The sequence below is a fragment of the Chroicocephalus ridibundus genome, chromosome 1 (genome assembly GCF_963924245.1).
Source record: "Chroicocephalus ridibundus chromosome 1, bChrRid1.1, whole genome shotgun sequence".
In the NCBI taxonomy this organism is placed as follows: domain Eukaryota; kingdom Metazoa; phylum Chordata; class Aves; order Charadriiformes; family Laridae; genus Chroicocephalus; species Chroicocephalus ridibundus.
In genome coordinates, this window is record NC_086284.1 from 33,216,827 (window position 1) to 33,243,669 (window position 26,843).

Below are 26,843 nucleotides of genomic sequence, written 5' to 3' on the forward strand. Positions count from 1 at the left end.
GGGCTGTAAATCTGTCTACTGTGACTTCTCTGCGGGGCTTCGGTGGTGCTTCCTTGCGCGTAAGGCTGATGGTTCATACCTAGGTTGGTCCCCTCCACCTGCCCATGTAAACAGCTGACGAGAGCACACCAGCCACTGGCAAAGCGTAAGCAATACTGGGAGAAGATCATTGCTCTGCAGGTCCCAACACAACACACACCACAGAGAGATTTTCCTCTTCCTGCTTCACACGATGTTCTGTTGAGCATCATCAGTTTAGGGCAAAATCATGCCAGTAAGACCAAGGTTTAGGCCTACGTGAAGTTCCTCGGCTTTGCATGGAAGAATTAAACAAAGCCTAGATTTCCCCTCCCATACAGCTCACCAGCCACGCCATAACGGGCATGTTCCAGCCCATCGGGAGGCAACAGCAAGCACAACATGGAGTCCATTTACATTAGTTCCTTTCACCAGCTAGAACAGCTTTGGCTTTTCAGCTTTGCTGGCGTTATTCCAGCTGCTTTCCCAAATCCCTTTGCGCTTGCCCAGACACAGCATTTCAGAGCTAAGGCCAGCCCCTGTGTCCAGGCTTGCAATTAAATTGTATCTATTAGCCAGATGCTGCCACAGAACACCAACCCCTGAATCTGTTATCTGGATGGTACTCGAATGAGTCAACTGGATTCAAGAATCCTCACAGGTGCGTAAGGCTTAAACTAGGAAAATCTTCATAACGCAAGTCTGTTCTTCAACACAGAAAAAATAATTTCTCTGTGGAGGAAAACCAACTGCAAAGCTCCTGTCATCTTCCTCTTCTTCCAAACCCCCACTCTACAGAACCATACAGTTCTGCCAAAATGGGCAGAGCTGGAAATTAGTGCTCAGTAATTTTCTGGCAAAAAAGTAAATCAGTGTAATGTGCTCCAATCCAGTTCCTTTCATACCTATGCCATAGGTGATCTTCAGCTGTCTTTGCATTTGTATGCTCACTTTGGGCACTAATATTTATTTCCTGGTAGGTCATGCAGCCCCTACATGTCCTCACATCCCTACTGTCCCTCCGTTGGGACAGTCCTGCTCACTGTCCTGCTCACCAGGAGAATCAGCAATGTCCACACAGCATGGCTGGATGACACCATTTCACAGGAACAAGGTACCACCCTGAAAAAGCCCAAATTGGTTTCAGAATTCCCCCTTAATCTGCCAGTCCTCTATCAGCGCTGGAAAACCTTCGGTCCCCTGCAGGTCAATAGAAACTGTGATTTCAGGGCATCTCCATAGCTCTGCTTCACATCTAAATGCAACTAATTCCCATCATCTTCTCTTTTGGTACCCCTGACAGGCTGACAAGAAGTCCTGAACGCGTCACTCCACAGGTGCTTTTGAGTGCTTCACTTGGAACATAGAATGGTTCAGGTTCGAAGGGACCTTAAAGATCATCTAGTTCCACCTATTCTTCCATTTCATTTCCACCTATTCTTCCATCGGTGCTTGTGCTTGGTGCTTTTACACGACACTCTTCTAAAGCACAGGTGGCACGAGGGGCTATGTTCAGAAACACACCCATCTTTGAGATGTGTATCAGAGGAACTGAGAGCTGAGCAGAGAGCAAGTTTGGATGAGCACTCTCCCAATGTCTATCAAACTGGCACAGCAATTATCTGCAGAGGATACTTGCCAGCCACCTTCAGCAGAACCCATTCTAATAAAATTATAAAAACAGGCGGAAAACATACCTTGTAAGGTAGGTTTGCAAGAGGATATGTTACAATCTCTCATCTAGTATGTCAGATTCACGAGCAGTGAAAGCATCAGACTGCAAGGGGACCAGAAGCTGGGTTGCAACTGCTTTATCTCCTGTATCCTCACATGGAGGACAAGAAGAAGCACCAGCCTGAAGACAGACCTGATAAACACAGCTAGCCAAAAAGCCCTGTCTCATACACATACCTACGTAAAATCCACGCTGACAGCAGGCTCTCGGACAGTTGCAGACCACACGGAGCAAGTGAATGCTTTATCTTTTGAAACATCAGGTCTGTTTTCTGCAGCAAGAAACAGAGCGTTTCCTCCCCACCTCAGCACCGTACTTCCTACCATCCATCTGGGAAATACAATTAACAGCAGTAAAATGTACTCCCCCCACCCCACCCCCGATGCTTTAATGACATTCCCATCTGCTTTTCCACATTCAAGTCGAGCTTAAGGATAGATATTTTCCCCATCTCTATTGTGTGAAAGGCTGTCACGGTTTGGTCTGGGCTGGCCTGGCCACTAAACAAACGACAGATGCTCTCTTTAATAACAGAGAGACACTTACGGGTTAAAAAGAAACTAAACTACTTTAATGAAATATTAATAATAAAAAGAAAAGATAATAATATTAATAAGAAAATAATGAAATATATACAATATATACAAAACCAGTATCGATCTCCTGGGATGATGATCACGTCACCGGCAGGCACTGGGAAAGTCCCAGACTGGACTCAATGATGGACGGGAACTGGATTCTTGAACTGGATTCCAGAACACACGGATCAGAATCCAAGGCAGACGAACAGAGTGCTCCTTGGATGCCGGCCAGCGAAGAGCGAGCCTGATCCCTTTGATCCCTCAGCTTTTATACTGAGCATGATGCAGGTGGCACGGAATACCCTGTTGGTCAGTTTTAGGTCACCTCTCCTGCCCGCTCCTCCCCACAGGTGCGACCCCTCTACGCTCTTCCGCCTCCGACCCTCCAATGGGGCAAATAAGAAAGTGCGCCGACATTGGCTGTTATAGCGATAAGCATAGGCAGGAGCCTCTCTGCATAGCATGCCTTGGTATTCACTAGAAACATCAGACCTTATCTGCTAGATAAGATGTCTGAAAAGTACACTGTTAATTTCAGAGAGTTAGAAGAGGCTTAACTGAAAAGTAACATTACTGAAAATTGGTTCCGTTCTACCTCAAGCCAGGAGAAAGTCTTACACCACTGCTGGGCTACCAGTGGGCTTACCACACCATTCCGTATGTCTCTGGAGGTTTTTACACTGCACAATGTTATCCTAAGGCATATTATGTTCCCTCTGAGACAGATCTTCAATGAAGGAAGAAGCAATCAAGCTGAATGCTGACTGCTGATAACACGGTGGAGCTCCTCAGTGACAAAGGGGTGGAGGGGGATGGATCAGGACAAAAGTGTGTGGCTCTGACCTTTTGAAGCGGTATTGCACCAACATTGGGGGTAACATCGCTCTTCTGCATTTAGCCCTGACGATGCATGATGAAACCACACACAAGCCCGCAGTGCGACAACTGGGACAAAAACTAAGGAGAGGTTTGCTTGATGGATGTGCCAAGGTCTCAAACAAGGCGATGGGAGAGAAGAACTGAGGCTTCATTGCGAGCAGAACATTTCACAGGTCTGATACCTCTGTTAAAGGACCACTTTTAACAGGCGTAAATTCCTCACACATGCTGAGACTGCTGAAAAATGTGAGAGCATCGTCTGTTGCAGCATAACCCCATGTTTTTTAAGCTTGACACATCCAAACCAAACTCAAAAAACAGCTTAGAGCCACAGGTACCATGTTTGTCCACTACAGCTACACAGCAGAGATGAAACCCAATCAAAAGAGGGCTAACCCTAAGCCATGTGGACATAAGCCATCTGTTACCTCTTGGCCTCAGGGCTGAGGAACTGGTTCCTGCTCCTCTTTCATTTTGCAGTATAGCTGTAGGCTTGAAATCTCTACTCCGTGGCCACGGCAGTCTCTCACAGCATATGTTTCATTCCCATATATGATTACCTAAATCATCACTAACTCTTGCAAACAGTACTTCCCTCTGCTCTGTAAAATAGGAAATCCAATGACAAAATCTGCTAATGGCTGAGCAAATTACCAACAGACAATTCTGTATGATCTGCCATGCATGGCCTCCCACAAATTCAGGAAGTCAAGGTAAGGTGAAGTCAAGGTAAGGACCAGCTTTCAATCAGATGATCTTTAAGGTCCCTTCTAACCTGAACCATTCTATGATTCTATAAATCCATCTGTGATAGATACACTTGACTCCTTGACCAAACTAGCAGTAGTTTGGTTCAGTCTCCAAAAGAAGCAAAGGCCTGGGCTATAACTGGGCCAAAAACTTCTCTAGTTCCAACCTGTTCTCTGAAAACCCTCACAGGAACAGGGTGACATGGTGAGCATTGATGCATATGGGCTTGGAAACTAGAACACCGACCATGCGATTAACATATGAACAGTAGGTGGTTTTTCCAAGACTCATTTATCAAGGAATGAAGGAATTTGTGGGTACAAGGAGTCTCATGCTTACCTTTTCCAGCACAGGTAATTTGACAACATGCCAACCACTTTATTCCGTAAATATGACAGCCTGAGTGAACCTTCTTTGAGTTCTGCCTGCTGGGCAGCATGGCTGCAGGGCGCTGATCTCCCCTTGAGCTGAGACACTTCTCAAGGTTACTCCTTGAGGCTGAGACCCCTGACCAACTGCAGGTCTTTGGTAAGTGACCGACATCACACATTATAACCTTGTATTAAAGTGCACTAAGATTTTGTGTTGGTAAGTTTAAATCAGTATCATATACTCTGCAGTAAGTAACAGTGAACCTTGCCATTGAACTCTGTTAAGTATCACTTTTACAACATCTTACTTCAATAAAACCACTTTTGTTGATACCTTTGGCGCTGGTTCTTCAAGAAGTCTAAATCACCTGTCTGTGACACCACCTTCTTTACAGAAGGCTCCAACACATTCAAAAGCCACACATCGGCACGCTCACCCCTTGCTCTATTTCAGAGCCGCCTCCTGCACCTACACTACTCAGTGTCACCTAATGTAGCTTGTTTCTCCCTCACCAACAAACCACATGGCAAGGACTTCTGTGGCACAGCTGTCCCACACTACCCAACACGGCACTCAAATGAGGCACGCTGGATTTCTCAAGGATTTCTCTGTGTCACAAACATGGAGAGGGACACAACCCAACAAAAAACCAGTCATTTCTCTCCTGCAGGAGCAGGACTTGCCCAGCTCACTTTGTAGCATGAACACAGCTCTGCAGAACTGTTCTAATTAATCTCATCTCTCTCCGAGATTATCTGTCCCGCTGGATTCATCATGCTTAGCTGTATTTTAATAATTCTTAGCTTCCAAACAGGCAGACTTGCATTCATAATGAGTTTCGGAAAACTGAGTTTTGCTAACTCAGCATTGTGGAAGGGCACAGAAAACCTCAACTAACCACTGCCCTGCATCAGTCATGTCTCTGCTGCAGATGGCAGAACTTTATTCGTGAATGAAAAGGGGGGCAGGGGTGGAAGACTAGGAGCAGAGACATTATCTGGGAAGTTTGATGCCTGTTATGACAAACAGGTCTAACTCTGTAAACCACAAAAGTGGCATTTAAATGTAAATTTAAAAAATGATCAGGTGAAAGGCATTTTAGTTGAATAGAATTAGCACCACTGACTTAAGCGTACTGTTCGCTGTACAGAAGTCCATTCCAGCATATAAATCTCCAGGTACGTGATGTGTTGACAGCAGGAAAGCTTTGCCTATAAGGTTTTTTTCCTGCACTTCGGAACTCCACACTGACAGGAAATCTCTGTCTCTGGCATGCTTCCAGCTTCATAACCATAATCCCACGTGAGTTCAGTTCCAGCTTTCACATGCCTAAGAAATAAAACACTCGGTCAATTTGTTTGAACTACGTGAAACAGTACTGTGCTTATAATTTGTCACCAACGACTTGCATGCAAACCCCAAAATATTAGGGGGCAGGGAGTATCACACAGGCAGCTTGTTGGGAGAAAACCAAGAGATATAATGAGTCTCTGGCACGTGCGTGCTGCTTTGCCTACCAGAGCTATGGAGAGTGTGAATACCCACACGCAGGAGAAAAGAACTTATCAAGCAGTGCAATAGGATCAGAGTCTAAGCAACCTGCTCTAACTTCGAGGCAAATTTTGGGAAAAAAACAAATCAAACAATAAAAAGGAAAAAACGCTTAAGTGAATACATCTAAATGAGAACACAGTTTTGTTATTTTTACTATGTACAGTGCATCACTGAGGTTTGAACAGATCTCTAGATACACTGGTGATGAAAACTATCGTCTTTGGTCTGACAAGCTACATTTTAATGCAATTGCACCATTTATGTGCACAAAGCCTAACACTCATAATTAAACACATGCTCCTCATGAACCAGATGCTCTGGCAGTACATGAAAGAGAAGAAATTTCTAAGGTAGGAAATTCATTGCCCAAAATGAATGCTAAATTAAATACCCGAGACTAAGATGCTGAGGGACAACTGAGGGAAAATACAACAAAATGTGAGTATTACAAAGAAGAGAGTAGTTCTCTGAAACTTCTCACTGGATACAATATAAGAGACTTCCAGTGAATTACCAGGCAGCAGGGTGAGAACAAACCAAATGAGGACATAATTGCAACCTGACATTTGCCACCTTAAGATGTTCTGGAGACCAAAAATATAAAACAGATAGAAAGGTGACTGGGCAAGTCCACAGAAGCTATTCAATTCAGCTCGATGATCCAGATGCAGTCCTTAATGTAGAAAAGTTGTTAAAGGGTGACTGCCAGAAAGCAAGAGGGCCAGCCAGGGGAACATCCCTTCAACAATCTTCCTCCCTAAGTGTCTTCTGCTGACCACTAGCTCCTCCTCCACTGGCCTCAGTGCCCACTACACACTTCTTCACCAAGTACCTAAGCAAGAAAGACTCTAGCTAAAACAAAATCTTTTTTCTGACATATTTCAAACCATTGTCTTCACAGTTCTTGGAAGCTCTCTTCACAGTGCAATTCACAGCACCTGTGTCAGTATGGACCAGGGCTGCAGGGCTCTGCAGAGGACTAGTGTTCCCTGGGGTTGATTTGTCTGGAATGAATCCTCTGCTCTCAATTGTAAGTTCTCACCCAGTACTCCCACTGTCACGTGCATCAGCTAGCTTCATTCATACAATTAATCTTTCCCCTCCTGGGTTTAGCTGCCACTTTCCTGTGTCTCGCTGGCACCAGCTCTCGGTACCTCCTGTACGTCCCCTAAGGGAAGACCCACATCTTCTGCTTTCAGAGGAAGCTTTCATCTCTGAGTGTCCTAGTGCCACCTCGTGAGGACTGTGTGCAGTTTTGGACCCCTCACTACAGGAAAGACATTGAGATTTTGGAGTGATCCCAGAGAAGGGCAACAAAGCTGGTGAGGGGTCTGGAGAACAAGTCTTATGAGGAGCGGCTGAGGGAACTGGGGTTGTTTAGGCTGGAGAAAAGGAGGCTGAGGGCAGACCTTGTCGCTCCCTACAACTACCTGAAAGGAGGGCGTAGCGAGGTGGGGGTCGGTCTCTTCTCCCAAGGAACAGGCGATACGACAAGAGGAAGTGGCCTCAAGTTGCACCAGGGGAGGTTTAGATTAGATATTAGGAAAAATTTTTACACTGAAAGGGTTATTAAGCATTGGAACAGGCTGCCCATGGAAGTGGTTGAGGCACCATCCCTGGAGGTATTTAAAAGACAGGTAGATGTAGTGCTTAGCGATACCGTCTAGTGATGGTTTTGGTCAGAGTTAGGTTGATGGTTGGACTCGATGATCTGAAAGGTCCCCAGGCAATTCTATGATTCTAAGATTATCACTGAAATGGATGCATCAAAATTAAGTTTCTTCACTTTACATTTCAGTGCAAAACTGAAAAAAACCCCTCATTAGTGATAATCAACAGCTCTATTTCTTCAGTCTTCAGTGCAAAATAAGAAGTCACCAATAAGAAGGTAGTTTTATGGTTTCATGATCTAAGCGTCTCCATCCCCTTAGCATAATTATTTCCTAATAACTGAGCACCCCTAGTACCTGGAATGAACGGCATTAAATTTCCAGAAATTCACCTGTTTGTGAAGAATGCCACCCATGGGAAACTTCTGTTGTGAGTCTCTACAAACACACTTTGTGCAAAGAGATTTGGGCAGCAGCTGTGCTGTAAAACAGAATATTTGAATTAGAAACAGTGAAACACCTCATTGTTGAAGAATCTATTTTGTGTCAGATATCTGTCACTAGTAAAGGCAGTTTCTTCCTTCCCTTCTTCAGCACACACATAATTCCTATTACTCAGTTCCATTGCTGCTTATTTTTGCGGTAACTATGTCTCTTTAAAGTATTATTTCCATCATATTACGGAATTACTTTTGCCTAGGAAAACCAAGTTCTTTTATCAAGCTGTGCTCCAGAAATTTATGGTGAGAATTCATCTTTGATTCAGGATGCACCACAAATAATCAGTATGGGACAGATGTTTCTTGCTGTCAGCCAGGGAAGCAGTGCTAGGGAGCAAGCAATAGATTAAATGATTGCATATGTTGGCAAAGAGATACAAAACATGAAAGGTCATTCAGGTGCACGCAGGAACATGTGTATGGTCATGGATGCAGATGAAAGGTTTCAGCAAGATGCACTACTAATCTTAACAGCATATTACTTTTGCAATGAAGAACAGCTTAAACATATGCAAGGATTTTACTGTAGGACACATATTCATGCCAACAAAGAGAAGTACTTGCAGAGTACATGCAGACGCGTCTATGAAACATTCGCCTTAGTTGGAGGTACTTAGTAATTCACTACTATTTCTTGGCGAGTCAAAATTGAGAGACTTTAGCAGATACATACACAGTATGACGGACCATTTTCTGAACCTATGATTGAACGCTGCAGAAATTTCCTACAAGACCACAACACTTATCCTAAATCAGCACAAGCTAGAATTTACAGTGGTTGCGGAACCAAAAATGAGGTTGGGGGAAGGCTTGTGGTTCAACAAAATGGGACATTTGCTCTCTAGACCCCCAAAACAGGCTGTTCAAAAGTTCAGGAGAAAGATGTCTCTCCTTACTGGGGAATACTTCACTCAGGAACCTAGTGGTGCCAAAAACTACAGCTAGTATGCAGCATGCATCATTTTATGGAGGCACTAACAGACAGTGTGACCCAACTTGCTGTTCTGTCACTTCAGAGTGCAGGGAGCACCACATAGCCTGCCTTGTCATGCACCTACCACATATATAGTTTAAGCGCAAAAGCTTTCTAGTTTATGCAAATACATCATTTATTTATTTAAGCTAAGACAACTAAAAGAACGCATGCAAATTTTTACTTACGTTAAGAAAACGACCCACATTTCCTTCTTTTGTGGCATCCAGTACATAAATATTTTCTTCATCAGCATTCTTCAGAAGTGTCCTGTCACCATCAGCCTCCTCACAAAATGCATCTTGTTTTGACTGCCTGTGATTCTCCTCTTTGCAGTCAGCTTTTAGGGCTATGTTTTTGGATGGCCCCACAACACACGTGTCACGCAGCACACCTGACTTGCCACAATCAACACCCTGCAGAGACAGACTCTTTTTTTTGCATTCTGCACTGTCCACGTCAGCAGGCTCAGTCCGTCTAATTTCCATCGGATGTTCTTCCTTCTGCTGATGAGTGGATTCTGTCAACAGACACATAAGTTATTCTTCAACGTCAGTTTAAGGCTAAAGCCTTTCCCTTCTTTGTCCCTGAACTCTTATCCACCCACTCTTTGCTCTCCAAAACGTACACAGCTTCCTTGCTATTTACAAGTCTATAACACAACTGTCCTTTTCCACGTCTCATCAATCCTCCCACAAACGACTGCTCCCTGCTGTGGTGCTGAAAGCACTTGCTCAAGGGTCCTGTGAGTGACCTAGACTCTCCCTTCTTTTCAAATCCCGCTCCAAATTGATTCCTTCCACATAGCATTTTATCATCATTCTCCACATTAATTCCTGAGAGAATCACAAACTGTAATTAAGACAGAAACAAGATGCACGTGCAAATAGCATCAGTTTCACACTGCTTCTCCAGCTTGAGGTCCTCCCACCCCTGCGCTATATCCTGTTCCAGTTTCGTCGACTGAAACCTGTATTGGGTGTGACACAGTAAGATTTGCAAGACTGACTTTTCCACAATTGCACCGTATTTGAGAAGCTGCTGTCAGGACTGTTCAACATGTCCCAAGATCAACTTTGCAGGCAAAAGATTGCCCTGTACCAGTTAATGCACTGTATTATGCAAGGCAGCAATAACTTCTGTACCGCTGACCTCTCGTGGAGACAGCCTGAGCATGACGCGGGCAACACCATTCTACTCTGAGAACAGGCCTGCCCACGTCCAGAGGTCACTTTCTACATTTTAAATCTATTTAAATCACCTCATGGGGCACAAGTGTGCTAAGAGTGCAGTATTTATAGCTCTGCAAACCTACTTTCTTTTCCTTTCTTTGTTCCACTGGTTAGTTTTGTTTTGCTTGACTGATGAATCTGAGAACTATTATCTTCATCTGAGCTGGCAGCGTGCACCAGTGTATCAATTTCCTTTAAACAGAATAAAAGATAATGAAAAGGCTGTGATGTATTGTTGCTGTATGCAAATCTAGGTCAACACAGGATAGCAAGTGGCTTTTAGGACTCCAGGGGTGAAGTTTCAAACCTACTGTAATGCATAGTTTCATGCATTCATGGCTGAGTTTCAAAAGTTCATACATTTATACTGCAATGCAACATTTATCTTAGTTTCAAATTATCCTTTAGAATAACCTGGAAGGAGCTTCCCACTCAACAAATTATTTAAGTGCGTGCTTAAGTCCCAACAATTTAATCAGAATTTAAACACGTTTGTGTAAGTTGCTGAACCAAAGTCCAAACATGCTTTTTACGCAGTTTCAATAAAATGAACACAAGTGGCAAGATTTCTCATCTCCCACCACAAAAAGGCAATTAGTTATGGGAGAATGGACGGCGCTGCCAAACATTAGCATGAAAATCCCACGTGCATTTCTTAAGTGCAATGAAACAGAGTAAGTTTACCCCAGTTTCCCTCCTTTGCATGCATTTGCAGGTAACACTTCACACCCAGGTCAGATCAAATTCTCCCAACTGCACCACTGCATGAGAAAACCGCATCCAACTCCTGAGATTTTCTTCTCTTCTCTCCCTGCTATGTAATTTTTCGGGGAGACATTACAAAAATATTACCACAATGACCCCCTAACCCTGCAGTCAGTTACAACAGGGGGTGGGAGAGGAGAATGGGTTTTTAAGACTCTCAAGGCTGGAGTATAAGTGAAGGGTGGAGAAGGGAAGGCTGTGAGAGTAGTGGTCTCAGGGAACACCTTGAAGGACTGGAGATAATGGAGAAGGGATGGGGTATAGCTTCCAGCATGCCAGCTTAGCTCACAGTGTGACACAATCTCACGAAGGAAGATCATTAGCACTATTTAAAAGTAGAAGATGAAAAGGTCAAAATTAACATATATATATTCAGCACAGTGAAAAATTAACCTATTATTATTACCATTTTTAGCTGGTCATTATGAAAAACAGCTATTCTAGTTCCAGGTCTCCTCGCGGTTGCAATACTTGAATTCTTTGCACGAACTCTGTACAGAAAGGTCAGAAGGAAATTACAAAAGACAAAAAGACTTATAAATAACTCTCACAACGCACATTTCTTGAACAGTCTCTAGTTCATAAAGAACAGACTACACCAGAGCTTGCAGTCCGGCCTCATCCCAGGTTCTGTGAGTATTTTGCCTTTAAGAATGGAGGAGCTAGGTTAGTTTCTCAATAGTATTTGTAAAAAAAAAAAGTTGTTCATACTTTTTTGAGAGATCAGCATCTGCTTTTACATCCTTTTGCAGTTCTCCTGCTGAAAACTGAATTCTCTGTTGTTTTATTATATCAGATCATCTCAAAATAGAGCACCTACAGACAGAGTTTTGCCTTTTTTCTTCTACCACTTTCAACATTTTTGACAGTGTAGCTTTCAAACAGGAAAGGACATTGCAGGGACAAAGGATAGAGGGGGAGGATAGAGAGGGAGACAGCGGGTGAGACGGTCAACATACGGCAGATACAGAAAATACTCTCCCACAAAAGAACCTCACTCCTTCACATCAGGAGAAGACTGAAGGATGGGTAGCACGGTTCTTCTGGCATATACAATATCAAAAACTGCATTCATTTGGATTACGTCCACTGTGCAGTAGAAAACACCAGTTTCAAAACTAATCTTAGTATCTGTATGAAGTCTAGCAATAAGTAACAGCTCTTATTGAAGAAAACTTACAACTTTAGTATGTATTTTCTTGCCACAAAACCCATCATGGTATTACTGATGATGGCAACAAATACTACTCTTTTAAGGCTTTCTTAAGATTTAAACCCCTTCGTAAATTCAGAAGGTGCAGCAGCCACAAGAACTTATGACATTATTACATGATTACATTGTTTGTCCTTATAAAGGCAATCTGTTTGGGTGGACGACATGTCAGGCTTAGCACACTGATGTCCTCTCAGATCAGCTGGATTGTCATTTCTTAAGAGGCATCTAACAAAGTCTTTTTGTCTGTCATATTTTTTACACAGCCCACATGTGAAACATTTTTATTCTCAGGAAAGAAAATGTACGAGATTTAAGGCAGAAGGACAGTAAATGCAACTTTAAATCTGTGGTTCCCTGCAATTTTTAGTAAAAGCACTTAGTAGAAGTAAAATCCAGTTGATTGCTGATAATTATGTAATTTAGACAATGAAAAATTCATTAGGTTTCCAAGATACTGAAATGCAAGCGAGAATATATTGGCAGATATTTTAAAGAGTTTCCATTTGCAATTTCACGGTTCTTCTCAAAGATCCACAATAAGCTTCTATTAGGCAATGAGCAAGAATTTGCAATCATTTATGAGCAATGGAAAGTGTTCACAAAGCAGTGTGGCAGAGCAAGGAATAAAGTTTAAGAAAAAAGCTCCTGACTTCCTTCTGAAAGGACTACAGCATGATATTGACAAAGCCACAAGGCTATTTTGCAGCAATTTTATTTTAGGAATCCCGATAGGCTATGAGGCCCTGACTGTAAAATGTAAACAGGAACAGAACTTCTGCATAATTCACTGCAAAAGCAATGTGTTGTCAGGCTCTTAACAGGAAAGGTTAAGACTCCTAGCAGAAACGATTACAAAGAACAAGAGGTTTAGAGACTGGGAGCAAAGGACAGGACAGTTAATGGCTGATTTGTTATCAAAACCTTCAGTGTCATCAAGTATCTTTATCTCAAGTATCTTTCATTAATTCTTTCAAATTAGCATAATGATTAATGCCCTGAACAGATCAAGTACAACCAGGAGATGAACTGGATTTCTAGAAAATGCCGAGTGGTACACAGAGGAAGTAAAATCAGTATAGAGGAAAAAATTCTCTCCCACTAGAAGAAATAATCAGGAACTAACAAAAAAGCTGTGAAAGAAAAAAATCCCACCCTCTGAAGACATGCAGTTCTACTCTAAGTTTTACAAAGGACTCTCTAGAATAGCAGAGTATTAGCTTTGTTATGCTTCTGTTTGTTTTGGTAAACTTACGGGGTTAATTTATTTTCATTATCCACAGTCTGAGACAAAGACTGCTGCTTCTCAAGAATGTCAGTTTTGTCAGTCTGTACTAGTTCAATTACGGAGTCTGAACAATCAGTGTCAAGTTTTCTTTTTTTGGAAAAAAAGCCATTGCCTCTGTCATTCACAGCACTCTTCTCTTTCAGCCCTTGACCAGCATCCCCCAATACTTGAACTTCAGCTCTGCTCATTAATCTGCCTGGAAGAAAAAGAAAAGATTGTATTTTTTTTAAAATTGTTTGTTTGCCAAGATGGATCACGCTCACTATTGCAGTGCAAACTTACATTAAAAAAAAATACAAGACCATTACTTGTGAAAGCAAAATACAAATGCATGTATACTCAAGGAAAACTAGCCGTGGCACACAATGCACAGGCCTGTGAGGGAAAAATACACAGTCTGAGATAGGCTTTGCTCCAGAATGCTTTGATTGTTTATCTGACACCACTGTATTGCAGAGTTCTCCAAGGTTCTTCCGTCTGTTTGATCATCTTGCAAGTTAAGATTATATTGACTCACTTCTCTTCCAACCCCCTATTTCCCTGTTTGTTTCACAAAGAAAATTCCAGGTCACAGAAAAGGGAGAATTATGCTATGCGTCTTCCACTGGTCACCTTCTGTTACCTGAGTAAGTGCAAACAAATGTCCCCTTGTCGATATCGTCTAGGCAGCGGACACCCCAGCCTTTCTTTTCTGTGTTGAACACTTGCAACCTGACTTGAATGCCATGCTGTACAACTCTATTCTGACACATCATCTTGTCACACCTGCACAACACACTACACTCATAAATTCTGTCAAGAGGAAGCAAAACAAAACACAATATAAAAGAATGCATTACTAAAACAAATTTGCTATTATTAATTTCCCTCCTGAACATTAATAAGGCAGTTAACCGAAAAAATAAAGACTCCGGCTAAAACTGATTTTGCATCAGTGCTCTGATGCTCGTGACTTTCTTGATTGCCGATTTATGAATTTTAAGAGTCTGTCAGGCAGATTTTGGTATAAGGAGACAAGAAAAATAAATCCTACCTTTTTATTTTATTGAAGTAAATCACACAGAAGCAGAAATCCCTATGAAGCACCTCATTCTATGCTGTAACAGATTTTATTGAAGACAACCTGTCTCCCTGGACCTCAGCACAGTTGTCATGAGTTTTAGGATTTAACAAAATATTTCTAAAAGAATTCACAATTGTGCTTTTTTTTGCATTTGTTTCTGGGTTTGCTGGCAGCTTTAATTCTGCACACCAACAATAAATTAACACCACACAGTACAAAGGACTGAAAAGGGCTCCTTAAGCCTGGGGTTTCAGCCCTTGGCTGCTGCAGAAAGCTATCTTGCACAATTCCTCTCCTAAACACCTGAGCTTTCTGGCACCTTCCCCAGGCCACATACTAATCCGCGGGAGCTAAATAAGAGAAAGGGTGAACACTTGCAGCTTTGGGATGGCTTTGGAGACTCTCAGAAGAGTCACGTGTAACAGAGTCTGGCAACATCAGCTGGCTGATACTTCCTTAGGACTCTGGTCAAATGGGTGGACAAGATACAGGACAAACCCAAGGGTGGCTACTGCTTCCCACTTCTTCCGCTGTTATACACTGTGATGGTCTTGTGATAGAACTCCTTCCTTTGTGGCAGGCTTCCTTCCCCTCTCCTTTCTTCCCTTGGCATGCCTGAATGAACCAGCTCATGGTCCAGCCATCGCCTGAGCTCCTGGACCAGTAACAGTGTGTTACTGTTTACACTTTTCTTGGACCTTGAACTAAGCTGTGAAAATTGCAGTATCTTCAGTACAAAAATGGTTTTTTCCCCATCCTATTACTCAAGTCACATTAATTATTTTTTGTCATCCTGATCTGGTGAGAAAAATTGAAGGTTTCAGTAATCCCGAAACTGCAGTTATTTTAGTCCTGTAGTACTTACAACTCCAGGAGTAAAATAAGAGCATACAAATAAAATAACAGTTAATAGTTCTGTCTTCCTTACCCACTAGGAACAGGTCCTTCCAGTCTTTTGTAACTGTATCCATGGCATGTTTTACTACGCGGAGACAGAGAAATTTTACTACAGCCTCTTGCAGTTAGCTGTAGGCATGCACATTTTGACCTAGAAGATAACAGTAAAACACATCAGAATGTATTTGGGGCAGCGTAAATCAAACATAAATCCAGAAAATTTAAAATGTACTTGACTATACACACACAGTTTTATACATACCTATGCTTTTCCCCCCATCACTTTTCTCCACAAGGCCACTTCAGGCACCCTACCCTTCTCTTTGTCTCTTGCCTGGTTATGCAAGTTTACAATCATCATGTTCTCTCCACCCCAACCCAACCCCATTCTTCCACCAAGCTCTGTAAAAGGCGCATGCAAACAGCTCAAGTACGACAGAAATTTATCATAAATAGGACACTGCCAAATGGCTTGAATGAATGAATTAAAATCACCTGTTCTGGCACAGCATTCCAGTTTGTTAGCCACTCCTTCATTACCTTCCTCCCACCCTAGGCCCCAGGAAATGAAGAATTTCACACTGCGGAGTGGAGAACTCAAGCAATAATGCTGGTATTTACCTAGTCATGACAACACCAAAGACCCACAGCATTTGAGCAAACAGCAACAGACCAAATCCTGAAACCCAAAACTGCACGTCAAAAGCACCTCAACTGTTGAGGGAGTTCAGTGCAAAGAAGCAGCAGGATATGTGCTTGCTGTTCCCCACCATTCAGCTGAAACTAAATAACTTTAATTACTGAAGCTTCATTGTACTAGGCTGTGATTTCAAGCTTTTGTTGGGTCATGGGCAATTATACTGCACACCAGCACATGCAACTGCCCTAGCTATCAACAGTACAAAATGGATTCAACACCAAATAACACCTACAGGCAGAGATCAGGTCAAAGACAAACACCCTTCAAGAAAGTGGACAAAATTATCACCAAACTCCCATATGTTAACCGTGGCAGGTTCCCACAGAGTAATACGTAGCCCAGAGTTACTGGGCTTTTTCTCAAGACAGCAATGAGCAACAGCATTTGAACTGCTCAGAGCACAAATGTCTTCTGTGACTACTTCTGTTTCTGTTGAGACAAGGGGAAGGATGGGATGTAGAGGTTGTGAACAGGGATGTTTCTTCCTCTGCCCTCAGCAACCTTCCAAGTTCCAAATGATCTGATCTCTCCAGGCTGTCCCATCCCCTCTCCAGGATATGATCCCAGAGCAGGAGCTGCAGCAGAAGCTGCCATGCAGGATCCTTCCCTGTCTGCCAGGAAAATGAGCCTTCCTCTGCTGGCACAAGACTTCCTTCCTCACTCCTTTCCCAAAGCTGAGAGATCTGCTTGCCAGCTTCACCTGGAGGAGAAGCATTGCCAATTTGGGAAGAAAGGGAAAAGAACACAATAATACACCTGTTGATCGCTTCCTTCCCTACAACAGGGGCTGGAGGGGTAGGGGCACCCAAGTTCTGGAGAAGATAAAGACACAGTGGTGTCAGTCAACACAAAGCATGGCACAAGACAACTACCACAGATATTCCAGCAGTGTTGGTCCCTCATTATTTGGTACTGTGCACCTTCACACTTACACCACCACCCTACTATTGCGGCATCACACATCGCTTGTCTGGGATTAGATTTTTATACCTACCTATCAATGCAGCCATCTGTGCAGTCACATGAATCAACAAACATGCTGGAGAAATTGTTGAGATAATAAGCACGTGGCCACGATGCCCTCCGATATTTGAAATAAGGTAATCTTGCGCGGTCAAGATCGTTACAGAAAGAAACAGGCACAGACTCGGCTCCATTGCTAATATCAAAATCGAACACAAGGGGTTCGGGATTTACAGTGTTCCTGCCCAACAGTACGTATGTGTTGAAGGAGAAGTGATCAACAAATAAGAAGTTGCACTCCGTTTCAAACAAATAATTTTGCACATCTTGAAAGCTTCTCAGACTTCGACCGCAAGGAGCTTTATAATTCACATCCAGTGATTTCGAAAGGCAGTCCGCTTTTGCATGGCGCCTTTGAAAGTGAAACAGGATTGGTATCTTAAGAGGATTTTCACCCTTGAAGGAGCCCGCTGATCTGTTGGCAAGACAAGCACTAGAGCACTTGTGCTTCTTATACTGCAGGTTTAAGGGTAAATCTTGAATTTTACCAGATGCTTCTTTACTCCCTGAACCTGTTTTTTCCATCTCCTCTTTTTTTCTATTTGGAATAAAAAAGGAGAAAAAAAAAGAAAAGAAAAAAGAGCAGCATCTTAGGCAACCAGTAAAATGCTCATTTATTTAGTGGTTCAATGTTATTAACACAGGAAAGAAAAAGACCATTGCTAGAAGGCCAAGGGTTTCACTGAATCACTGCTCATATTGAGTTACTGTCCTAACATCATAGGAAGACATATTCAGGGGCATTAAAAACCAAAGACAACAGCTTCTTCACAGAAAGAACACTTAAAAAAAAAAAACACCAAACAAACAAAAAAAAAGGAATTATATCATTACCCCCATCTTCCAAATCAGTACCTGAGACTAAAAACAGAGAGACTAAGTCACGTGTGTAACAATCTGCACAGTTTGTGAAAGCCTGAGAACTGAACACAAACATGGTTAAGTCCTAACCCTGATAATCCTGTTAATACTTGTGGATCTTTATTCATAATCTAATGACCTGTTTTACTCTGCAATGTTCTCACGTGGCAAATTAGACACATCTACTAAAAGCCTCAAGTTTTCCACGTAGGTCAAGTTAAAAACATTTTCACTTTGAAAACTGGCAGGATTCAAGACTGGGTTTAAAACATTGTATTTAGAAATACAAGAGCGAGATTAAAATACCTCTTGAATGCACTAAAGAATATGTCAAATAAGGAACTGGAATAAACTATTAAATACACTGACCTGTGAGAACCTTCTAGGGAATCTGCAGTGTTGTCATCTGTAAGACGCTGCAATTTGGGTTTGGTTTCCCGTACACCATCTCTATCAAACACATCACTTCCTGAAAAAATTTGTATGCAAGCAAAAACTTCAGCAATCCACATTTCAATTTATAATCAAACTTACTTTAGTTACTAAAGAGATAATTGCCAAAATACATTAAAAGCAATGCATTGCTATGACCTGCAGCTAACAAAGAGCATGGTAGCAAGTGCCCTACTGAAAAAAGCTGTTTTTCATAACTTATACAAAATTCACATGTTTGCATATAGAATCATAGAATCATAGGGTTGGAAGGGACCTCTGGAGATCATCTAGTCCAACCCCCCTGCCAGAGCAGGGTCACCTTAGAGCAGGTTGCACAGGAACATGTCCAGGTGGGTTTTGAATGTCACCAGAGTTGGAGACTCCACCACCTCTCTGGGCAGCCCGTTCCAGTGCTCTGCCACCCTCAGGGTAAAGAAGTTCCTCCTCATGTTTAGGTGGAACTTCCTATGTTCAAGTTTGTGCCCATTACCTCTTGTCCTGCCCCCAGGCACCACTGAAAAGAGCCTGTCCCCATCCTCCTGACACCCACCCTTTAAGTATTTATAAGTGTTGATAAGGTCCCCTCTCAGCCGTCTTTTTTCCAGACTGAAGAGACCCAAATCCCTCAGTCTTTCTTCATAAGAGAGGTGTTCCAGTCCCCTAATCATCTTGGTAGCTCTCTGCTGCACCCTCTCCAGCAGTTCCCTGTCCTTCTTGAGCCGGGGAGCCCAGAACTGGACACAGTACTCCAGGTGCGGCCTCACCAAGGCAGAGTAGAGGGGGAGGATGACCTCCCTTGACCTGCTGGCCACACTCTTCTTGATGCACCCCAGGATGCCATTGGCTGGCCTTTTTGGCCACAAGGGCACATTGCTGGCTCGTGGTCATCCTGTTGTCCACCAGGACTCCCAGGTCTCTTTCAGCTGAGCTGCTCTCCAGCAGGTCAGCCCCCAACCTGTACTGCTGCATGGGGTTATTCCTCCCCAGGTGCAGCACCCTACACTTGCCCTTGTTGAATTTCATAAGGTTCCTCTTTGCCCAACTCTCCAGCCTGTCCAGGTCTCTCTGTATGGCAGCACAGCCTTCTGGCGTGTCAGCCACTGCCCCCAGCTTTGTGTCATCAGCGAACTTGCTGAGGGTGCACTCTATCCCCTCGTCCAGGTCATTGATGAATATATTGAAGAGGACTGGACCCAGTACTGACCCCTGGGGAACACCACTCGTCACTGACCTGCAACTAGACTCTGTGCCCCTAATCACTACCCTCTGAGCTCTGTCTTTCAACCAGTTATCTGTCCACCTTACTGTCCATTCATCAAGCCCACTCTTCCTAAGCTTCCCTATGAGGATGCTGTGGGAGACCATGTCGAACGCCTTGCTTAAGTCAAGGTAGACCACATCTACCGCCCTCCCTTCATCTATCCATCCAGTCATGCCACCATAGAAGGCTATCAGATTAGTCAGACATGATATCCCCTTGGTGAATCCATGCTGAGTACTTCTGATAGCTTTCTTTTCCTCCACATGCCTTGAGATGACACCCAGAACAAGCTGTTCCATCATCTTTCCAGGGATGGAGGTGAGGCTGAGCAGCCTGTAGTTCCCCGGCTCCTCCTTCTTGCCTTTTTTGAAGACTGGAGTGACGCTGGCTTTCCTCCAGTCCTCAGGCACCTTGCCTGTTCTCCAGGACCTTTCAAAGATGATGGAGAGCGGCCCAGCAATGACTTCCTGGTGGAAGTCCCTCAGCACTCTCGGGTGCATCCCATCAGGGCCCATGGACTTGTGAATATCTAATTGATCTAAATGATCCCTCACTCGATCTTCCTCAACCCAAGGGAAGTCGTCTTCTTTCCCCATTACTTCCCCCAAAGCCTGGGACTCCTGAGGGGCTGGGCTGAGCAGTAAAGACTGAAGCAAAGAAGGCATTCAGTAACTCCGCCTGCTCCGCATCCTCCATCACCATGGCTCCTGTTTCATTCAACAGTGGGCCCACGACTTCTCTGGTCTTCCTTTTGCCTCCAGTATACTTGTAGAAACCCTTCCTGTTGAGCTTGACATCCCTAGCCAGGTTGAATTCCAAGGCGGCCTTGGCTTTCCTCGTTTCATCCCTGCACACTCTGGCGGCATTCTTGTAATCCTCCCAAGGGGTCAGTCCCTTCTTCCACTTATTGTAGACTTCCTTCTTCAAGGTATGCAAGTGAGCGACTAGCTGACACACGACACATGCTCTCACACCTTCTCTCCTGCTCCTCCTCTCCCTGCTTCCATTTCCCCAAAAAGGAAAAACTTAGGTGTGCATTGACAAGGTTGAGGCAGAAATGCATCATGAAGATTTACCCTTTTTCACAGACCACCAGGTGATTTGTGCTTTAAAATCTTCCACATAGCTTTCAAAGTGCATGGAGGCAACACACATATGAAACGCATATACAGATTTCTCTTTGTTATTTAAGGCAAAAGGATGCCAGGGTACTACAGTTAGTGGAGCCACGCACAAGATGACTCTGCTTGCAGCCAGCTCAGGTTCATCAGGGCTTACTGGTTCAAACTCTCTTCACTTGGTACAAGCCATATACACATACACACAAACCACAGAAGTATGAACCCAGGTGAGAGTCCACAGCCCAGAAACTGAGGAAACTAATAATTATGTTTTTTACCTTGTAATGCTAACCGGCTTCTCAGATCTATTTTATTGATTTCAACAAAGGGAAATAAGCTTCTGGTGAGTAAAATAAGACAAAATAAATCCACATACCAAATAAATACAATCAAGATGCACATACCATTTGTCAAAGATAAGAGATCACCTAAATTAGCTTCATTCACCAGCATCCAAGCCTGCCAGCATTCTACGCAAAAACCAAAACAGATATGAAATGTAAATAACAGGGACAACGATAATAGGGAAAACAAGGCGTAAGGCCTCCAGAGACACTTGTTTCCTCACTATGCTAATCTAGAGCATTGCAAGACTGATATTATTAGAACCTTTTGCACCACAGTCCTTAACAGTCACATCTTCGAATTACAATAGAATTACAGCTCACATTAGTAGTTGTGAATCAGCGTGATTTTGGAAAGCTGATGGAATATTTCCAAACACACAGAAACCAGTAGCCTCCAGCGGCAGTAACATACATAAAGACAATTTAGTCTAAGTTTCTCTCTTTACTTTGTCATCAGACTAGTCATCTTCCTGCTAAGAAGGGCTGGATCTTGGAAGACCGAATTAATGCTACTCCTAAATTGGTGGAAATGGCATTCAGATAGAATTGGCTTCTTGTTTGTGTTGTTACTATCTCAACCCCTAACCCCATGCAACAAATATTACAAGGTGGCGCCATATGTCAGCAAAATCCATGTTAATACTTTAGTTTGAAATTTTTACAGAACAAAGCATAGAAAAATTCAAATTCAACTATGTCACAGATTCATTGTGTCAACTGGGTATTCAACTTTTATCTATGCACTGCTGTAATATTTTGTCAAAAAAACCAAGATGTGGTAGTTTAAGCACACAAAAAATTGTGCTGCCAATTTAGGGCAAGTAGTACAATGCAGAGTGTGTGATTATACCAGTTTAAAAGCATCTTACACTACTGTACATTTTCTTGCACAAAAAAAGCGGTAAGATCCACAGATTACATTTAAATGGGCGACTTCATTAAAAAAAAGTGATTTTTATGTATTAAATAAAGCAGTAAAAAAAAAAAACAATCAGGAACAATCTTAAACGTATTGCTGTCGCATTTTTCTACTAGTGTTACAAGTTATAATGGTGTCTCTGCCATGAAATAATACTTATAGTCCCACCCCAAACCATTCAGTTTACTGAGATCAGTTTACAGTTTACTGAGAACAGTTTACAGTTTACTGAGAACAGCTTGAAAGGCTAAAACTTCTGATGATAAACAAAACAGAAGGCACTGCAGACATTTCATTACTTCTCAAGAATAAACATTTCAGTTCCATGTGCTTAAGAGCCACGCATTGTTTGAAAAAGTACACAGGCAAAATGAGAAAATGGCAAAATGCACATGAAATGATTAGTCTTTTTTTAAAAGGCGATATATATTTTTAAAAGTGCTTAAAAACACCAACTACTAAGTAATTTAAATTCAGAGATATCTGAATTGTGGCACGTATCGCACAGCCCTATACAAAGCAGGCCACAGCTCCTCTGCAGCCCAGCTTAACTATTACAATGGTTTCAAACCTTGGTTTGTGGCAGTTCCGTTCTTGATCTTTTGCTTCAGCAACAGCAGCACATTTTGCACTTGCTCAAATATGACATCCACTCTTCTACCTCCCAACTGTGTCCAAAACATCTTCAAGTCACCTGAAATGCAAATTTCCATTTACAAGTCTGTACAGCTCCCAGGAAGTCTAAAAACCTAAAACCACAAGTAGCTCCTAATGGCCTGTTCAACGACTCCGACTCATTTCAGGATCGCTGCCTCCTTTTGTAGGCTTAAACTTTCAGAAGTCTATTCCTAAACCTAATAATGAAAGTGAAACAGAAGTGACGAACTGGAGCGACTTATGATGGTCCATGATGTTCAAGTAACTTTTCAAGCATCTCTACAAAGACTGTTGTGAAAGCCTTTCTCCACACACCAGCAAATTACTCCCACTATAAATTAGTCATGACTGAAACTCATAGAAGTGACACAGGAGAATATTTTCTACTGAATTAACTGAACATAGACATTTGGAAATTTTTTTATAGCTGTAACCTCCCTTAGCTACGCAAGCTGACTATGCTGTCTCACTGACATTTTTGGTATGTTATCTAGGGAAAAACTGTTCAAGATATTTTCAGTTTGATAAATTTTGTTCACCAAGTGATATCAGTTGCAATAATTAATACACCCCTTATATCATGCCTCCTTCCTCCGCTAAAAATATTTATAAAGAACATTTTGTTTAAAGAAATGTTTTTTAGGCTAGTGGTTCAGAACCTCTTCTCTTCCAAGTCTATGTACCTTGGAGGTATTAAGCCCACTCATGAAAGCTCTTGTTAAAAAACATTAGCAGTGCATCTTTGGCCAGGACTCTGAAAAGGGCATATGATTCAGCACCTCAACAGACAACACCAGAAAAGAGAACAGGCTCTCTCTCATGGTTAACATTTCTCTTCTTCGATGATCAAGCACAAAAGAACAAGTAAATCTGGTTTCCTACTCTCCTTCTAGAGGCAGAGTCCACTGTCACCATACTAGGTTTACATTCCACTTTCAGACAGCAAATCTCAGTTGGCATATGTGCTAGGGTGACACCTCCCCAGCAGTCATGAGATACTTTTTACTAGCCTTACAAGAATGCAGTGTTTCCTTAATTTTCGACTTAGCAGAGAATGACTTCTGTTGTCCAGGATACCAGAAGCTAAGCAATGCTATGGCAGTACAGAATCTATGGTTGCTTTCAAAAGCATCATGACAACAGTAAAGAAAGTAACAATCTTTTGCCACCACAGCCCCAGCTGCTTATGTTGCCAGCAGCTAAGAGCATCATATTTAATAACAACAGGCAATGTTGAAAGTACTTTATCTTGTAAAACAACTGATTTGGCACTAACTCTCAACATCATTTCATATTCACAGAAATTAAAAAAAAAAAAAAGTGAAAAGGTCAAAGTCACAACACAAAAAACACCCACAACACTTTCTGGAAAACTAGACTACTGCTCCAAAAGACATCATCTGCCCTGTGCCATTCTCATCCTTTTGATGTGCATGACAGTATCACAAATTTAAAATACCAAGAAATAAGCATATTTAATATCTGTATTTAAAAAAAACATTCAGAAATTCTAGTAAGAAGTTCCACCACTGCAGATTAAAACTGCTGTCCTTACTTCTTATCTGTTTTCAGATATTTCAATGCATTTACTAAGTCTGGATAGCACTGGTGTATAGATTACTTCAGAGGATGGGCGACAGAACACCGTTTTTAATTTCTGGGTCATCAGTTATAATCTCGTGTAGGCCAAAAGGAAATAAACCCTATACTAGAATGAGCAGTGCTCAAACCACTCACTCACCTTGGAAACGCTTCCCCAACTCTCATGCTGGAGTGCCCTGAAACTCTAGCAGCAAAAACTCGGTTTTGCATGGAGAAGAAAAGATTTCATATGAAGTTCATAACATAATTTTCATTTCAAAAAAGACAGATTTCCACATCACTAATCTCTCCTCCATCCAGTGTTAACGCTGCTACTGTCAACCCCAGCCAGGAGGACAAGGAATGAACAAGACACAGGATGCATCTACTTCACCAGCATTTAAAATGATCTCACCAGCTGACAACTCAGGGTGCGGGCTGGCATCTGCTGGCAGTAGTTCTAAACCTGCCTGAGGCCATTACCTCTGCAGGGATTTTCTTTTCCCTCTACAGCATCCTTGTCACCATACATCTCTTTTTTCAGCATTGTGCAGGGGAACAATGCCAGCGCAAGAAACAAACAGCCAAGGCCAGGGCTACTTATGCCAGCTACCAGAAAAAATACGAACATCTTACACATACACCATAAAAGGCATTTTCACACCAGAAGTGGTGCCAAATATATACTACTTTTCCTTTTCCCTCCATAAATCCAAATTATACTACCTTCAGTCTTCTCCTCCCTGGAACTGGTAAGGTTCTCCACTTCAAAGCAGTCACACAGCACTGCAAGAGGTGCAGAATGGACAAGTAAGTAAGAGATCAGGTGAGAAATTAAAACGGTTGTAGCTACTTAATTTTTCAAAATTTATACAAGTAAATACTACAGTGGGTATCAGTGGCAGCACTGTATGAGAAAGCATTGTAGTGAAATAGTCATCCCACTTTCAAATAGTTATCCCCCGTCTTGTCAAGACCTAGCTGAAGAACACTCAAATGAAACAACCTGTGCGAGGAATTTTTTTTATTGTTACATACGTCGTTTCTTGTTATCTCTCAAGCATGAAGCTGTCACAAGATGACCCATACTTTCCAGCATATTCATTTGAGCCTACATAATCCCTGCTTCCTATTAGCTCCCATTTATCTTTTTTCTTTTTTTTTTAAATCAATGCTGTCAGTACAGCAGCACTGCAACTAAACTGATTTATTCAGGAAAAAATTAAGGTTTTTTTAGGTAAAAAAAAAATACAGTGTCTGTTTCTCAACAGATGCAAGATAAAGCAAGACATCTCCCCTGTAACAACACTAAGTAAGGCAGCATTCTTCAACCACATTGAAGATAAAAAAATTTCTGACTATCATCACTAATGATACAGAAAAACATAAAAGACACCTTAGTAACTACTTAGGTAGTTAATCTTTTCTATGCTGTAACTGAAAAAAAACATTTCCATTCATTCTGGCACAGAAATTTAATTTGGTTGACTGGGTAAAGAGGTTAAGCGAAGACTGCTGATTCCTAGAAAATCTTTTCAAAAGATCTGCCTAACGACTGCTCAAAACACATTTTATGGGGGTTTTCTTGGTTTTTTTTAAGGCTTACTTTTTTTCTCTTCCATCTTCTGGGGCGGCTGCATGGAGGGCTGCTACACTCACTGGGCTACCGCCAGCACCAAGCTCAGGCAGGTTGATCTTGCTGTCCCCGGGCGGGGTGCGGGGCCTGGGGACAGGAGCCCGGCCGCCTGTCGGGTTGGGAGCCCACGGCTGACATGGGGTCACCCGGCCTGTGGCGGGGGACAACCTCCCTCCTGGGGGCTCGACTCTCTCTGGTCAGGGGCCACCCTGGGCCACCCGCGGCCTGGCCCCAGCACCCTCCTCCGGCCCAACTCCTCTCAGCTTATCTGGGGAATGAAGGAGAGATAAGGATTAAAGCCGCGCGGCGCCGACCCAAGGACAGGCCGCCGCGCTGAGGCGCGGGGGAAGTGGGGGTGTGCGTGTCACCCGGTCCCACCCCTCTGCATTCCATCAGGCGTGCGGGGACCCCGGAGGAGGCCGGGCCCATCCCCCCCCCCGCCGGGTGACAGCCCCCACAGGGCCCCTCCTGCCGCACCCGGCGCTACTCACGGCCGCCACGGAGCTCGTAGGGCAGCCTACCCCGCGCCCAGGGGGCTTTCCTAAGGGCCGGGCCCCGACCAGTCGCCCTCCCTCCTCGCTCGCCCCCGCCCCCGAGCCCGCCCCCGCTTAACGGTACCTGCGGGCCGGGCCGCGCCGCGCCGCGCTCCCCTGCGCCGCCCGGGCACGCTGCGCCGCCGCCGGCCGCCAGGGGGCGCCGCCCCGCCAAGGAGGCGAGCCCCCGTCACTGCGCCTGCGCACTAAGGCCCACGCTCCCGCCGCCGGGCTGGGGGAAGGGAGTGCGCATGCGCAGAGGCGATATATTCCCCGCCCCCCCGCGGCGCAAGCCCTTTGGTGATTGGACGCCGGGCCTTACGGGTTTATGGGTTTATG

At 43.3% G+C, this 26,843-nt stretch overlaps 1 protein-coding gene across 4 annotated transcripts; it reads right to left on the reverse strand.

The window, feature by feature from the left end:
- Positions 1–2,407: 2,407 nt before the first annotated feature.
- SETDB2 (SET domain bifurcated histone lysine methyltransferase 2) lies at positions 2,408–26,667 on the reverse strand. Of its 4 annotated transcripts, none has more exons than XM_063334042.1 (15): positions 26,590–26,667; positions 25,942–26,239; positions 25,062–25,121; positions 22,669–22,791; positions 21,236–21,301; positions 18,384–18,483; positions 17,125–17,691; positions 15,462–15,581; positions 14,093–14,235; positions 13,438–13,666; positions 11,376–11,460; positions 10,288–10,396; positions 9,161–9,492; positions 7,892–7,980; positions 2,408–5,664 (listed from the first exon to the last, which is right to left on the reverse strand). In XM_063334042.1, exons 2-15 carry the CDS (start codon positions 25,973–25,975, stop codon positions 5,547–5,549), a joined length of 2,175 nt encoding a protein of 724 aa, XP_063190112.1. In that variant the 5' UTR covers positions 25,976–26,239; positions 26,590–26,667; the 3' UTR covers positions 2,408–5,546. The 4 variants fall into 4 exon arrangements, with proteins under 4 accessions (XP_063190112.1, XP_063190095.1, XP_063190103.1 ...); XM_063334025.1 differs by having other exon boundaries at positions 14,093–14,262; XM_063334033.1 differs by lacking the exon at positions 26,590–26,667 and adding an exon at positions 26,463–26,577 and having other exon boundaries at positions 14,093–14,262.
- Between the last annotated feature and the right edge of the window lie 176 nt (positions 26,668–26,843).

What these genes read in the sequence shown, in the direction of transcription:
- SETDB2 (XM_063334025.1), bottom strand. Translation starts at nt 25,975, where the DNA reads ATGCAGCCGCCCCAGAAGATGGAAGAGAAAAAAA. An exon ending in AATGAAAATAAATTAACCCC is followed by an intron (nt 11,461 to 13,437) that starts GTAAGTTTACCA and finishes CTTTCTGTACAG; the next exon opens with AGTTCGTGCAAAGAATTCAA. An exon ending in ATGTGGGTCGTTTTCTTAAC is followed by an intron (nt 7,981 to 9,160) that starts GTAAGTAAAAAT and finishes TCTGTTTTACAG; the next exon opens with CACAGCTGCTGCCCAAATCT.